Source organism: Somniosus microcephalus, chromosome 15 (assembly GCF_052327205.1).
Source record: "Somniosus microcephalus isolate GS21.2 chromosome 15, FLI_Smic_1.0, whole genome shotgun sequence".
NCBI classification, from domain to species: domain Eukaryota; kingdom Metazoa; phylum Chordata; class Chondrichthyes; order Squaliformes; family Somniosidae; genus Somniosus; species Somniosus microcephalus.
Window position 1 is genome coordinate 48,295,904 of NC_141001.1, and position 16,468 is coordinate 48,312,371.

At 46.7% G+C, this 16,468-nt stretch overlaps 1 protein-coding gene across 1 annotated transcript in view; it reads right to left on the reverse strand.

Moving 5' to 3' along the window:
* LOC147106716 (glycogen [starch] synthase, muscle-like) overlaps nt 1-16,468 on the reverse strand; it is a 129,094-nt gene that overhangs the window by 41,742 nt on the left and 70,884 nt on the right. Inside the window, exon 9 of the mRNA XM_086007772.1 lies at nt 478-537. Coding sequence (XP_085863898.1) covers nt 478-537 — 60 coding nt within the window. The remainder of the gene's footprint in view (nt 1-477; nt 538-16,468) is intronic.

Here is a 16,468-nt window from a genome sequence, read left to right on the forward strand (position 1 = left end):
CCCAAACAGTAATGAGATAAATGATCAATTAATTTGTTTTGGTAGTATTGGGCTTGGAAGGAATATTGGTCAGGACACAAGGTGAACTCCCTGCTCTGCTCTGAAAAGTGCCTTGGGATCTTTAACATACACCTGAAGAGGGAGACATATTTCTCACCAACAGACAGCACCTCCAATAAAGCAGCATTTTCTTAGTACTGCACTGGAATGCCAGCCTACATTTTGAGCTCAAACCTTATGCACTATCATCCAACTCAGAGGTAAGAAAGTTAGCAACTGAACTGAGGTGACGCAGCTTTATCAATACTCTGAATGTCCTTAGGAGAAATGTGGGACTCCAAAAAGGGGGGGGAAAAAAAGAAAATTAAAAACAAGAAAATAATAGAAAATTGCCCAATTTGCTTGAACAAAATTCTACTACACAGCATATGTTATTCTTAATGATTGTGCTTACACTGTACACAGAGAGGTACTTACTCTAAGAGGGACTCATAAAGCTTTTTGCCAAACTTTTCTTTGATCACATTGGCGGTGTCCCTTAAAGAAAACACAGAAGATTTCAGATAATTAGAGATACAATAGGCTTTAATTAATTAAGTGGTATAAAACATGAATTTGCCAATGACACAATTTCCATTTTTGTGTGACTTGAATTTCAAACTCCACCGTGGCTACACAGATTGATAAAGGCTATCAGAAGTTAATTACTGGTTATAAATTTTGAAGCTTATGCCAGCACCAATCATCTATCTATATATTAAATTTTGTACATGGGGCTATATTTCATTAAAAACTCATTACAGGCACCTGCAGTACCTATTACACTTGTAAAGGGAGTTGTGTTAAGTACTTTTAATGTTAAAAGTGTCACATTGTGTGACACACAATAGATGCTATTTTAGAGTGCGAGTATATCACCCTGTGATTGCACAATCTGGCCACTGGATTACCACAAATCACTCAAAATGCTTTCTGAATTTGTTTTTGATTCAGCATTTTTTCTCTCAGCAACTGAAATTTCTAATGTCCAAAATAAAGAGTTTAATTAATTTTTTTTTTAAATCACACATTTCACAATTACATGATTAAATTTTATCCACTGAATTGTCTTGCATCTTCCAATGCTTTTATTAAAGTTCTCACTTGGAGGACTTATCCCCTCTTAAAAGCCTGGACTCGGATTTCATATTTTTGTCTATAGCTGTGACTTAGTGAGCTGAATTTGCTTTGTGCAGTCTGAGCGTGTTTAGTGTACCTAATTTCCCAGATGCATTAGTAGTGTTAGTCAGCTCTGCTGCTGTGATCATTTTCTTCAGCTTCTAGACATTTATGCCCAGTATCTTTTCTTTTATTAATTTTGGGCGGGGGGGGGGGGGGGGGGAAATCAAAGTAAATTTCGAAAGCTTCATTGTAGTAATATTTATATTGAATGAGGTGAATGGTAGTAGAGCAAGGGGGAAGAAAAGATACCGGAGTGGAGTGTGTAATTGAAAAGGGAAGAGGTGGGGTGGTGTTGGGAGTAAAGGGGTGGTGGAAATGAGAATGGGTAGTAAAAATGTGAACAGATAGGGAATGTGATGGGAGTAGGGGGGTGGGGTGGTGAAGGCATGAGTGATTGGGAGGGTGGATGGAAAGAGAGCTGCTGAGGGCCACATTTTCCCTGCAACAACTGTTGGCTCCTTTCCCCGCCATACAACCCACCACCTCCCACCCAGATGTAAAGCAGAATAAGACAGAGAGAAGAAATAGAGTTAAGGAACAGAGAAGAGAAATAAAGACACAAGCAGTAGAGACAGAAAGAATTAGCAGTACAAAAAGAGTAACCATGTTCTCTGACTCACGGTGTGCGATGACAGAGTGGCTCATTCCACCAGACTGCTGGCTTTCTTACAATACAGGGGGTGTTTGGTGGCACCCATGTGGCCCTCTAGGAGCCTATCCATTATGTAACGGTCTAAGTAAACAGAAAGGGGTTCTACTCCATCAATGTGCAACTGGTCAGTCACCAGCAATACCATATCATGCAGGTCAATGCCTGCTTCCCAGGCAGCTTCCATTGTGCTTTCAATTTAATGCAATAATCTGTATCAGGCTTACTTGAAGACGAAGACAGACTGAAAAGATGGTTCTTGGAAGATCCTATTCAGCCCACTTACAGAAGCAGAGTGCTGATGCAGTAAGGCTTCTGAAACTACCAGCATCATTAATGAGCATATCATTGGTATTTTAAAGCAGCTCTTCAGATCAAAGGGTGCACTACAGTACAGCCCCCAGGGTCTCTGTGACCATCATTGTCTGTTGCATGTTCAATAACTTTGATATACAAAAGAGGCCTAACTATGGTGGAGGAAGAAGCCATAACCGGAAATAATGCCAGAGTAGGAGGTAGACAGCGGCCATGTGGATCTAGCTCCAGAAACAGCAGCATAGCCAGGAAGACTGGTGTGCTACGGGCTTTTACAAGATACATTAAGATAAGCTACTGCACTACTCTTTGAAACTGGGTAAGAGAGCCTCTTGTAGATTTGAGGCTATAGCAGCAGTGTGATCATACATGGGAGATGCTGTCACTGTTTAGAACCTGCGCTATTGCGTACTCTGCTGCAATGTCCTTGGAGTTGCCGTTGACCCCATGGTAAGCAGCAGTGCAGCCAGTTATTCATCCATGACTGCATGGATTCAGTAGTGGCCTCCTCTGTACCCCTCAACAGACCTTGCAGGATATTTTGTACAGACTCAAGCGACTTTTGCAGATGATCTTGCTTAGATAGCAATCTCTTTTATAAGCAGACCCAGTGAGGTCAGAATCCCTAAGCGAAGGCAGGAATAGTGACGGCACTCCAGCCACTTGGTCCTCAGACTTGGTTCAGTTAACAACACTCACCTCTAAGTCAGAAGGTAGTGGGTTTAAGCCCTAATCCAGTACATAATCTAGGCTGACACTACAGCGCAGTACTGGATTGTTGGAGGTGCCATATTTTGGATGAGATGTTAAACTGAAGCCCCATCTGCCCTCATGAACGATCTCATGTTACTATTTGAAGAGCAGGGAAGTTCTTCTGGTATCTTGGCCAACATTTATTCCTCAACCAAAACCATTAAAAACAGTTTAATTGGTCATTCATCTCATTGCTGTTTGTGGTACCTTGCTATTCACAAATTGGCTATCATATTTTGCCTACAAAACAGCAGTGACTATACTTCAGAAGTACTTCATTAGCAGGATATCCTGAGGAAATGAAAGGCATTATATAAATGGAAATCCTTTCTTTCATTGCCTTTGCAATGTGACTCACCCAGTTAAAGCTCAAATTCATTGTCTACATCCAGTGTACCTGCGTGGTGCTTGGCAAAGGTGGTGCGAGTGATGCAGTGTGGCGTCTTGCTTAGGGACACTGACGGTGGCATCAGTTTGTTTTTCCAAGTTTATGAAATCAGGAGAAGAACAACATGTTAAAATGCTTCATCCAAGAGGCCCCTTGAAAAATTCCATACATACTCTGTCGGATGTTTTTGAGGTTCAATAATGCTGTGTATAAGTGACTGAGTAGGAAGACATGACATAATATGAACATGATGGTAATAGGCCTGAGCGTAATGGAAGTCTTTGGTCTTCACCCTCCCCTAGTTCCTTGATTCTACTGCACCACATGGTGTTCAGGCTACCTCAAAAAGAATCAAGGGCTTCTAGTACCCAGGAGCTCTTCCAGATCTGTTCATATCCCTTTCACATATTATATCCATTCATATAAATTGTAGTGAAGCCTTTTAACCAGAGTTTGCAGGTAAAATTAATATACACCTCCATCTGGAGGCATTATATACTAATAACAAATGTATTGTTTTTGTGCGTGCTGACATAAATACACATATGCTGTCAAAGAACACAAGCTTTCAGATGCAGTTGCTGTCCCGGATGGCTGCGCCATTGAAAGAATAACCCTCATTTTATGTAAACGGGCCAGAGCATCTAATCTGATAATCATACAGGTTTACTTCGCTTTCATGTATATTTCTTTCTTGTAATAAACAATTCTTAGCCTGTGTGTCAACATGATGCCCATTAGGGAGATCAGGAGTACGCGGCCATACTATTTCCAGTTTAACCCAGTAGTAGTGAATTGTTAGCCCTGAGGTACATTACATACCATTCACTACACACATGATGTTATGTTTTGGTTCATAAGAGGCATGGGTGTACTAATGGAGGCTACTTTTTGTGGTGAGCAGAAGTAAAGAGTGTTGAGAGATGGCCCGAATTGGAACAATGACTTCAAAATCCTTTTCTATAACTTTTCCTGAGGTACTGGGAAAGTCTTTTTAAAAGCCCTCGTTAATACACTGCAACAACAGTTTCCCTTCTCTCTCTCTCTCCAATGCACAAATTTCTGTCATTGAGAACTACTCCCACTTAACCCCAACTTTCGGAAGCTCTCTACTACTTTCCTAGTCTCCTGTTTTTAACTGCTCGATTCATTTGAAGTTGGCTGATCGGACAAAAGCTGATGAGATTGCATCAGAAACAGAATTAAGAATGCACATACAATACTAGCCAAATAAATACCTCAACATAAGCCAATCAGCACATTATACAAACTCTTCTGCAGAAGTGCCAATCACCTTCAATAGTGCCTCGTCAAACACAGAAGTGAACTACTATTAACTTGGCCATAAAACACCCTTTGGATCTTTCGAGTGGAGCGGCCATATCAACATAATGCCAAATTGCAAATCTACACATTTGTAACTGACGTCATGAACTGGGAGTGCCGCCCACTTTCTACTGTGCCCATTAACAGATACTTTCAACCTCATGAGTGAGAAGGGGGCACAGCCACTGCATCCTCATATTTTGGCGTGTATTTTGTAAAAACATCGTCAATTATATCACATCATAAAAATATCAACCACATGACATTGGTTAACATGGTAAGGATATAATAATCAAAATGAAACAGTAGCGTATTATCACTTCACAAAATTAATCACTTTTTAAGTGCATTGACTGTTGTTATGTAAACAAAAGTGTCAGCCATTTCAACCAGCATTATTTAGCAAACAGCATTAAGTTGACTGAGAGTTGACTTGTTTTTTTTTTGTCAGTATTGGTTGCGGGGAAAGTTCCTACTCTTCTTCAAACAGTGTCGAAGAATCTTCAACAAGACAAACGGAACCTTGGTTTAACATCTCATGTAAAGGATACCCACTTGAGCATGAGGCTAGGTTGTACACCGGAGTAGGGCACAAATTCTCAATCTACTAGCCTCAAAGGTGCGTGCTGTCAACTGAGCCAAACTAAAACACAATGCACAGGACCAACAGGTATTTAAGGATTGTGCTCGACTTTTACCTGGATTCTATAATCCTTGCTTATCAAAAAGGAGTTCAATGTTTTTAAGCAGCTTGACTTTAAAAAGAAGTATCTGCTCAGATCACATAAAATCTAAAGACATATGTTCATAAATCATAGCTAAAGAAAACCAATGACAATAGCTCAGACTTCCCTCACATGAACAGAATCATGGACCTGTAGAACTGTGGTCTTATTCCCTAACGGAACTCTTGGCCTAATCTACATCGCAATGGCAGGAACTTGCCTTCTAAATATGTAACACTACTATGGTGATCTCTTGTTGCCACTTTTTCTCCAGGTTCAAAACTAGATGGGGGCAGAAGAGGGGTGGGGCAGGGAAATAGGGAGCATTGCTTAATTTAACTGATAAAAATTCATTAAAATCTAAATATCAATAAAAGTAGAGAAAGGTCAAAATAACAATATCTGACTTATTGGTCCTAAACCGTCATACTCTTAACTCACCCAGCCTAATATCTAACTACATTTGGAGCACTATTTTTTTAATCATCCTTTCAACAAATCATTTTTTTTAAATGATTTATTTGTTTTTAATTTATTTTTCACTCATTTAAATTTATGCTCTCTGATCCTTCTGGCCTGACTTGAAGTAATCAATAATCTCTCCAACATCATAAGACATGGAGTAAAATGGAAAAAATGGAGTAAAATTTAAAAACTCGACTGGGGCTAAGTGTTCCTCCCCTGCGGTACCGGGTCGAGTGGGGGTTGGGAACTCAGCTCCCCATTGGTCCGACCACTTCCTCCAGAAGTGACAGTGCATGCTGAACTATGGGTGCATGTCTTCAAAAGCCACTGTGCCAATGAAGGACTTACATCATTCATCATGTTTTCCTTCACTAACACCTTCACAATGCTGGGCCTTAGGAACACTATTGTGTTCCAGGGTCCACTGTTGCTAAAAAGGTGCAAGTGGTTTTTAAATTTTAAATGGGCCACAATCAGAGTTCAGTCAATTGTACAGCAAGTCACTGCACTCAGTCAGCTTGCAAAACTTAGCATTTTAACACATTTCAAAGACTTCTTCAGCTGCCCCAGAGATATCTGGCCACACTCTGCTACTCAAAGAACCTCGGACCTGCAGACATGACACCCCTCTATCACCACCCGCCCCAGAGTGGGCCCCCTGGTGCAACCTGAAATCCCATCAGGAGTCAGCAAACCAATACTTAAATTAGCTGCCCCCAAAAATCTACCCGAGTCAGCACTGGGAGCCACAGGCAGCACAAAACCCACCCCACTGCAGCTCCAGTGAAAAATATAGGCTTTTGTATTTGGTTTGCATTATTCAAGTTATTCAAATAGCAGGCTGTCCAGTTCAAAACCAGAGAGGTGGCAAGCCCAGCAGTGATACACTAGATTTGCAAGCCCTGGCTAACTTGAATAATGACAGAAAACAATGCTGCTTTGTCCAATTGCTTACAAGCTGAAGTTCAAAACCTTATTCATCTTTATTTATTCATTACTTTGAATGAAGATGCTTATTAAGGAATAACAATGAGACCACTCATACTATCAGGTCACAAGAAAGAGGCCTAAACACATTTGTGTTGCAAATATACTCAGCACCTGCAAATACTTGAGCTTTTCAAGACCACCCGAAGGAAAATTGCATGAAATTTGAAATACAAGTCAGGAGGGAGGGGAGGTGATCAGCATGATAGCAATGGGGTTGGGAACTGAATTGTGTTAAATATTTCTGGGACCATGCATGAGCTGGTATTACTCATCACCCCGCACAAATACTCTAGTTGGCATCACAGCAGTTTGTGTGAAAATTGCCATTCAAATTAGGTGAGATCCTTCTTCTTCTGAGGCAGTCCCTCGGAACCGAGGATGACTTGCTTCCACATTAAAAATGAGTTCGCAGGTGACTGATGAGTCCAATGCGGGACCTACACTCTCTGTCACAGGTGGGGCAGGTGGTGGTTGAAGGGGCAGGTGGGTGGGGTGCTTGGGTTGACGTGCGCTCCTTCTGCTGTTTGCGCTTGGCTTCCGCTTGCTCCCGGCGAAGAGACTCGAGGTGTTCGGCGCCTTCCCGGACGCTTCGCCTCCACTTTGTACGGTCTTGGGCCAGGGATACCCAGGTGTCGGTGGGGATGTTGCACTTTTTCAAGGAGGCTTTGAGGGCGTCCTTGAAGCGTTTCCTCTGCCCACCTGGGGCTCTCTTGCCGTGTCGGAGCTCCGAGTAGAGCACTTGTTTTGGGAGTCTCGTATCGGGCATGCGGATGATGTGACCCGTCCATCTGAGTTGATCGAGCGTGGTCAAAGCTTCGCTGCTGGGGATGTTGGCCTGAGCGAGAACACTGACGTTGGTGCGCCTATCCTGCCAATGGATTTGCAGGATCTTGCGGAGGCAGCGTTGGTGGTACCTCTCCAGTGCTTTGAGGTGCCTGCTGTACATGGTCCATGTCTCTGAGGCATACAGAAAGGCGGATATTACTACTGCTCTATAGACCATGAGCTTGGTGCCGGGTTTGAGGTCCTGGTCTTCAAACACTCTCTTCCTCAGGTGACCAAAGGCTGCACTGGCACACTGAAGGCGGTGTTGGACTTCATCATTGATGTCTGCCCTTGTTGACAGTAGGCTCCCAAGGTATGGAAAGTGGTCCACGTTGTCCAAGGCCTTGTCATAGATTTTGATAATCGGGGGGCAGTACTGTGTGGTGGGGGCAGGTTGGTAGAGGACCTTTGTCTTACGGATGTTTAGTGTAAGGCCCATGCTCTCGTACGCTTCGGTGAAAGTGAGATCAATGTAGAATTGATACCACACAAGTGTCATAGACCTCAGGGCAATTCCTGCTTCAGGTGAACGCAGATCATTCAATACTGACCAAATCTGGCTTCTATAGCACAGAGGAGATAAAGGGGTCACTGGCTGTAAACAGTGCCTCCTATCCGAGTTAGGTAGCCATCAGGAAGAGAAACTATCACGTTGCTGTTTATTTATCCACTACCTAATGCATGTTAAAACATTGCCAAATTTCTTCCAAATCAATCCTGCTATAGAAAAAGTTAGCAACTAGTTGCATTTCTATAGCGGTCCTCACATGCAGGAAGATATCTCAAAGCGCTTTGCATTTTGGAGGAAATAAAAACAGATGCCGAACAGGTGGGGAAAAGGAGATGCTTTGGAGGGAGTCAAAGGCACAATCAAAGAGTAGTCTTTTGAGGAGGTTTTTCAAAGCAGGTTTTTCAAAGCAGGTAGGGAGATGGCAAGGTAGAAGGAATGGTACTAGGAGTATGAGAGCATAGTGGGTGAATGATCAATGGTGGAGCAGAGGGAGTGGAGAAACAAGGAGCACCCTGGTGTTAAGAGAATACATGGGGGACAGAAGATGGTGACTAAGGTAGTTGGGATGAGGTCATGGGGAGACTTGAAAGTGAAAAAGAATTTTGAAGTGAACTTGCTGGGGTAGAGAGACCCAGTAGCGCTTTCTAAAGAGCAGGAATGATGGGACTCTGGGACGTATTGTAGGTTAGCAAATGAATTGCAGCATTTTGATGAATTTAAGTATATGATGTGTTGAGGCAAGGAGGCCAGCTAAGAGAGTGTTGGAGATAGCGAGCCCTGAAATGATAAAGGCATGAGTTTCAGCAACACTCAGGGACAGGTAGAGATGGAGGCAGGCAATGCTGCAGAGTTGGATGAAAGCAGTCTTGCGGGGGAATGAAGGTGAACTTGGGGGGCCAACATTAAGGCTGAGGTAGCAGCCAGGGAGGCTGATGAAGTTGAGGCCAGAGGCACATAGGTGCTGCTGGTGGGTAAAACTACTCAAGCAGACTAATGTGGATTCACTCACTTCACTAAAAAAGACTGCTGATGGGTGAAATTACAGGATAAATTCACCAAACCTGTACCACTGACTCTCCTAACAGCAATTCATCCAGAATGGGATCACGGAATTTGCTCTTATAATTCAACTCCACATTGTTTTCTACCATACCGTTTGTCAGTCCCAAATTTCATTATTTCATCCTGCAGGCATATTCCACTGTACATCATTAGGATTTCTTCACTCAAATTTACTAATGATGCCGTATTGGATTGTGGTGTTGTTGCTTGTTTTGATTTCCTGATAAAGACAACATTCGTGTTATTGTCAGCTTGGCTCCATTGGAGCACTCTTATCTCCAAGTCAGAAGAATGTGGGTTTAAGCTATAACATAAATGCATCATCTTGGCTGATCCTTCAATGCTACATTGTTGGAGGTCCTGTCTCTTGGATCAGAGGTTAAACTGCTCATCTTATGGTACTACTTGAACAGGAGTGGGGCTCCTGTTTTTTTTAAAACCAAAATGTACCACCTCACATTTACTGATATTGAATTCCATCCGATACATTTTTGCCCATTTCATCATCTTATCCCTTGCAGCTTCTTTTGATCCTCAGAATTATTTATTATGCCTCCTATTTTAGTATTGTCTGTAAATTTGGACACCACTCCGTCTAGCCTTATATCCAAATCACAGTAAAGAGAAAGAGAACCCTGTGGGACACTGCGACCCACTTCCAACCACTCTGAAAACTGCCCACATCACCAGCTCTCTGTTTCCTCCCTTCTAACCAGTTTAGTACACTTTGCAGCCCTCCCTCTAATTTCATACACTTCATCTTCTCCAACAGTCTCCTGTATGACTCCTTATTTTCAAGTGTGTCCTGTTTGAATTGTGTGTTCTGGCGGTTTAGAAAGTCCTGTTTTTAGTACAGTTGCCTCATTCATGGATTATTCCTAAACAGAAACTAAAATCGATTAGTATCTGCAATTTAAGATATATGCAGATAGATAGGAATATGGTTTTAAACTCTATATTGTATGAATATTGATTTATGTTAATATAAGAAACAATTATGACTCCTTTAACATGCATTCTTCCCCCACATCTGTTCGATGGGCTTCATTCATTGTAGCTTGTTCTGAAAAGTCTTTAATTGTTCATTTGATTTGAGACTCGTCCTGTGTACCTACGTTCCCCTTTGATCTTAAATTCACAGCTTGTGTATAAAATATGTAAAATTTTATATTTTCACTTTGCTTAAACCCTTATTTTGGATATTACATTTTTTTTTAAGCTGAGAGTAAAACTTGGACACCTAATTTTTTTTTCCAGAAAGCATTTTGAGAGAATTGTGGGAACCTAGTGGCCAGATTGTTCAACCAAAGTGCCGAGTTTGCATAAGCAAAACCCATATTAAATGTGGATATAGGCATTTATAATGAGAAAAAGTTGCTATAAAAACAATGACCAAAACGTTTAAGTCAAATTGTCCAGGTGTAATATTTTTAATAGATTATAAATAGAAATGGCAAACGTTTACTCCCACAGAGTCAGCCCTTTAACACTAATCTCTGTGATGTCACCAATGGGGAGCAGCCCTTGGCTCCCGGGGAGTCTCCATCGAAAGAAATTGGGATGTGAATTCAGACTGACCTGACGGCTGCTACAGAGCTGGCAAACTGTGGGAAAGGTTACTGGCTGGGCATAAACATACATGAAAAATGCCAATTAGTATTTTTAGAAATATGTACCTTTTTTCAACATAAAATATGCAGCGTGTATTTTGACTAAAAGCTCTTTTCCAATCCCTGATGTTGCTTATCCTTTAAATACATTGGCGTGGACTTGGGGGTGGGAGTAGTCGCAGACAATAGAGAACACCCTTTACTGCAAATAAAAATGCAAAGCAAACCAAGATACATCCGAATGTTATAGCAACACGGGGTGAAGCGCGATCATTATGATGCCAGTGTAAATTTCTAACCTCGCTGCTTGACTAATTCCACTTCCTGCGCTCACCCACCAACCAGCAGGAGCGAGCACACACACACACACACACACTTCAAACAGCATTGTGGTTTTTACAGAAAGGCCTACCTACACACTAATTGTCATGCTGGTGTGAGCCCCTAGTACAAGTCGGAAGTGTTCTTTTACCTATTCCAGTGCTTCTATACAAGGTGATCCTCTGTGGTTGCAACATGGGACAACTGTTGTGATGAAAGGGCGCGGGGGGGAGGGCGCGGGGGGGGAGGGGGGAGGGCGCGGGCGGGAGGGCGCGGGGGGGAGGGCGCGGGGGGGGAGGGCGCGGGGGGGAGGGCGCGGGGGGGGAGGGCGCGGGGGGGGAGGGCGCGGGGGGGGAGGGCGCGGGGGGGGGAGGGCGCGGGGGGGGGGAGGGCGCTGTTGTGTATGTAATATGTGTGCTACTTTAAACCTATGGACAGGACTGCACTACTTGTAGGGCGTAGTGATACGCAGTACCACTCCTGGCCATAGGGGTATAAATAGTACTGTGGGTACTGATCTCCCCTCAGTTCCCGCCTGTGGGCAAGAAGTAAAGACCTACGTGTAGTCCCTACCTCCAACCAGTAAAGACCTGTTTGAGTTATACGTTTAAGTCTTTGTGTTAATTGTTCAATACAATACACATACTTAACACTGGCGACGAGTCAGATTCTTACCCTGCGGCAGTTATTCCACGGCGGCTTCGTCCACAGACAGGACGTTGAAGAGAGGTTTCAAACCGCACCACCCCACTGGAAGCGACAGGCATTAGGACCCTGAAGCCTCCATCAGCGACTGAAAACTGGAGGACAGAAGACATCCTGCAGCTTCTTTTTCAACCTCGGTGGTGGGTAAGCCGAGCAGCGTTGGCTGCAAAGACAGGGCTGGGGGAAGTCGGAGGAACAAGGGCGATCGCGATCGGGAGATAAGGGCCATCGATCGCAATCCCTGATAAGGGCTGCACTCGGGCTGAAAGGCGCAGCGTCGGCAGACACTGAAGGCGCGAGAGCCGCGGTGAAAAGCGCGGGCCATCGATCGCGGCGGAGATAAGGGCCGCACTCGGGGCTGAAGGGAGACGGCGTCGGGGGACGGGTGAAGACCGCCAAGCGCGGGAAAACCGCCATTTTGTGGGCGGAGTACGACGGCAAGAGCGGGAAGCAGCCATCTTTGATAACAAGTAAAGAAAATAAAATCTGAGAAATTGCAAATCTACAATGCCTAAACACGGGAATATTAGCACCTTTGATAGTGACCTCGAAGATTGGGCCATATATGTTGAAAGAGTAAAAAATTATTGTAAGGCCAATAAAATTCGTGACCAAGATAAAGCTCTAACATTATTAAATTTAATGGGTGCGAAGACATACGGGCAATTGAAACACCTGTTATCACCAGATGAACCGGCGGATAAGACGTTCGATGAGATTGTTACTGTCCTGAAAGATCATCTAAACCCCACGCCGCTGATGCTAGCGGAACGATTTAAATTTTACGACAGAAGGCAGCTACAGCATGAAAGCAATGCTGAATATTTGCTGGAATTGCGTAAATTAGCGAAATATTGCCAGTTTGGAACGGGACTGACAGATGCACTACGAGACAAATTTGTGTGTGGTTTATTTAAACAGGATACACAAAAGCGACTGCTCGAGGAGAATGAGCTGACGCTTGAGAAGGCGGTCACTATGGCAGCAGCACACGAAGCCGCAGCGAGAGGCACGGCAGTAATGCAGCTACGGTCACCGGAGCTCAGTGCACACAAATTGGGTGTGAGTTCTGGCAAATGTTATCGTTGTGGAAAGACAACGCATGATCAGAACCAGTGTTGGTTTAAAAACCAAGAATGTAGAACTTGTGGTAGGCTTGGACACATAGCTAGAGTATGCAGGTCAGGGAAGAAGACCAGCAACAAGAAGTCACCGCAAGAAAAGTACACAAGGTGGCCGAACAGGAGTCCGATTCAGACGCTAGCAGTAATGAACTGGCTGCTTAAGCAGTATTGAACTGGCTAGCTTAAGGGTACTCAACGTGGGTAAGGGTGCAGACCTCCAGACAATTTGGGTCACTCTTCAGATAGAAGGAGTCCAAGTAAAACTGGAATTGGACACTGGATCGGCATTGACGGTCATAAATAAGAAAGATTATGGAAGGTTATTCCAACATATTCCCCTACAGGATACGGAGCTCATATTGAAAACATACACGGGGCAAAGAGTGTACCCCATCGGGAAAATTGAGGTCACAGTGGTCCACAAGGGCGAAGAAAGTCAAATAATGGACTTATATGTGCTATCTGAAGGAGGTCCTCCACTACTAGGACGGGAGTGGATTAGGAAAATGAATATCGACTGGCATTTCCTACAAACAATAACGAGTGAGAACTCGGTGAACATAATCAACCCAGACTCTGGAACTGATGATGGTAAGACCAACCCGTGTGCAAAAGACAAAGTTTCAGCACAGAATTCCACTGAGATAGAGAATTCTGAGTCTGTCCAGTCTACTGACATGCACATTTCTGAGGGACACCGGGCTCGAACTCAACTCCATTTCAAACTGCAACAGCAATTAGAACAAATGATTTGCCGTTTTGAGCAAGAGATGAATGCGACGAAAGAGTTCTTTGATATAGAGTGGGAACATCTGGAAAGACAACAGAAGCAGCTGCTGGAGCAAATGGAGCAGGAGCACACAAAACGCCTGATGTCAGAGGAGTTAACGGTCAGCCAACTCCTGCATATGCTGAAGGACAGGACTCTGAAATGGGAAAAACTTGAACACGAACTTCAATATTCAAACGAAAGGGGTTCGGAGCTCTCAAAGGTTATTGGAAGAGCTGAGGTGGCAACACAGACTGAGATGACTGCAACAGAGCAGCCCTTGGATGCCAAAAGTACGCTGACTCACGTCAACGTAGAACAACAGACCGCTGAAACAGCTGCTACGGTAGAGGGATTGAATAGTCCGATCAATCAATCTCCAAAAGAAGTTGAAGTATTAAAATCACAAATGAGGTCATTAGTAAACAACTTGCTGAAAGCCCAGAAAAAGTTAGAGGAAGCGGAACACGTGAAGAAGTCTCTTCAGGAAAGATGTCTGGATTTGGAACAAAAGCTGGCTGACGTCCAGCTGGGTAGGGAGGACATAGAAGACCCTCTCGCTGACCTGTCGGACGACTCCGAATATTACTATGTCCTGTCCTGCCCAACTTGTAACTTCGACTCCCACCATACAGAAATCATGGAGGAGCACCGAAAGTCTACGGAACATCGGGAGAAGGTGGCTCTACTACGGAAAAAGGAGGAAGAGAAGGAGGAGCTGCGCATGCAGCTGGCAGCTGACAGTGGAGCCCAGAGAGTCTCCAAGAAGCAGAAAAGGAAAAGTCGAAACAGAAGATGACCCATCTGAACCATTATTACCTCTACCAGATCACACACGTGGTCCCTCCGAACGGAGCCAAATCAGTTCGGAAGTTCAAGCTGTTAAATCCATGGAAGGACTATTGAATGAGTCACTCCAGCAACGTGAACCGACTACACCACAGAGACTGAATCTGTGAACTATTTTCCGCAGAGATTGAATCTGTGAACTGTTTTCCGCAGAGACTGAATCTGTGATCTGTTTTGACATGAAGTTATCTATGTATCTATGTTATTCTGTTATGTAAACCTGAAGTTATATATGTATATATGTTATTACGTTATGTTAAATGGGGAGATGACTGTAAAGCTAAGAAGGGAGGAATGTTGTGTATGTAATATGTGTGCTACTTTAAACCTATGGACAGGACTGCACTACTTGTAGGGCGTAGTGATACGCAGTACCACTCCTGGCCATAGGGGTATAAATAGTACTGTGGGTACTGATCTCCCCTCAGTTCCCGCCTGTGAGCAAGAAGTAAAGACCTATGTGTAGTCCCTACCTCCAACCAGTAAAGACCTGTTTGAGTTATACGTTTAAGTCTTTGTGTTAATTGTTCAATACAATACACATACTTAACAGGCGCGAGGGGGGGGGAGGGCGCGAGGGGGGGGGGGAGGGCGCGAGGGGGGGGAGGGCGCGAGGGGGGAGGGCGCGAGGGGGGGGAGGGCGCGAGGGGGGGGAGGGCGCGAGGGGGGGAGGGCGCGAGGGGGGGAGGGCGCGAGGGGGGGAGGGCGCGAGGGGGGGAGGGCGCGAGGGGGGGAGGGCGCGAGGGGGCGAGGGGGGAAGGGGGCGAGGGGGCGAGAGGGGGAGGGGGCGAGAGGGCGCGAGGGGGGGAGGGGGCGAGAGGGCGCGAGGGGGGGAGGGGGCGATGGGGGCGAGAGGGGGAGGGGGCGAGAGGGCGCGAGGGGGGGAGGGCGCGAGGGCGCGAGGGGGGAGGGGCGCGAGGGGGGGAGGGGCGGAGGGCGCGAGGGGGGGAGGGCGCGAGGGGGGGAGGGCGCGAGCGGGGGAGGGCGCGAGCGGGGGGAGGGCGGCGAGGCGGGGGAGGGCGCGAGGGGGGGAGGGCGCGAGGGGGGAGGGCGCGAGGGGGGGGAGGGCGCGAGGGGGGGGAGGGCGCGAGGGGGGGAGGGCGCGAGGGGGGGAGGGCGCGAGGGGGGAGGGCGCGAGGGGGGAGGGCGCGAGGGGGAGGGCGCGAGGGGGGAGGGCGCGAGGGGGGAGGGCGCGAGGGGGGGAGGGCGCGAGGGGGGGAGGGCGCGAGGGGGGGGAGGGCGCGAGGGGGGAGGGCGCGAGGGGGGGAGGGCGCGAGGGGGGGAGGGCGCGAGGGGGGGAGGGCGCGAGGGGGGAGGGCGCGAGGGGGGGGAGGGCGCGAGGGGGGGAGGGCGCGAGGGGGGGAGGGCGCGAGGGGGGGAGGGCGCGAGGGGGGGAGGGCGCGAGGGGGGGGAGGGCGCGAGGGGGGGAGGGCGCGAGGGGGGGAGGGCGCGAGGGGGGGAGGGCGCGAGGTGGGGAGGGCGCGAGGGGGGGAGGGCGCGAGGGGGGGAGGGCGCGAGGGGGGGAGGGCGCGAGGGGGGGAGGGCGCGAGGGGGGTAGGGCGCGAGGGGGGAGGGCGCGAGGGGGGGAGGGCGCGAGGGGGGAGGGAGAGGGGGGGAGAGAGAGGGGGGGAGAGAGAGGGGGGGGAGAGAGGGGGGGGGAGGGAGGGGGGGAGAGAGGAGGGGGGAGAGAGAGAGAGGGGGAGAGAGAGAGGAGGAGAGAGAGAGGGGGGAGAGAGAGAGGGGGGAGAGAGAGAGGGGGAGAGAGGGAGAGAGAGAGAGGGGGAGAGAGAGAGAGAGAGAGGGGGCAGAGAGAGAGAGAGAGAGAGAGAGAGAGAGAGGGGGAGAGAGAGAGGGGGAGAG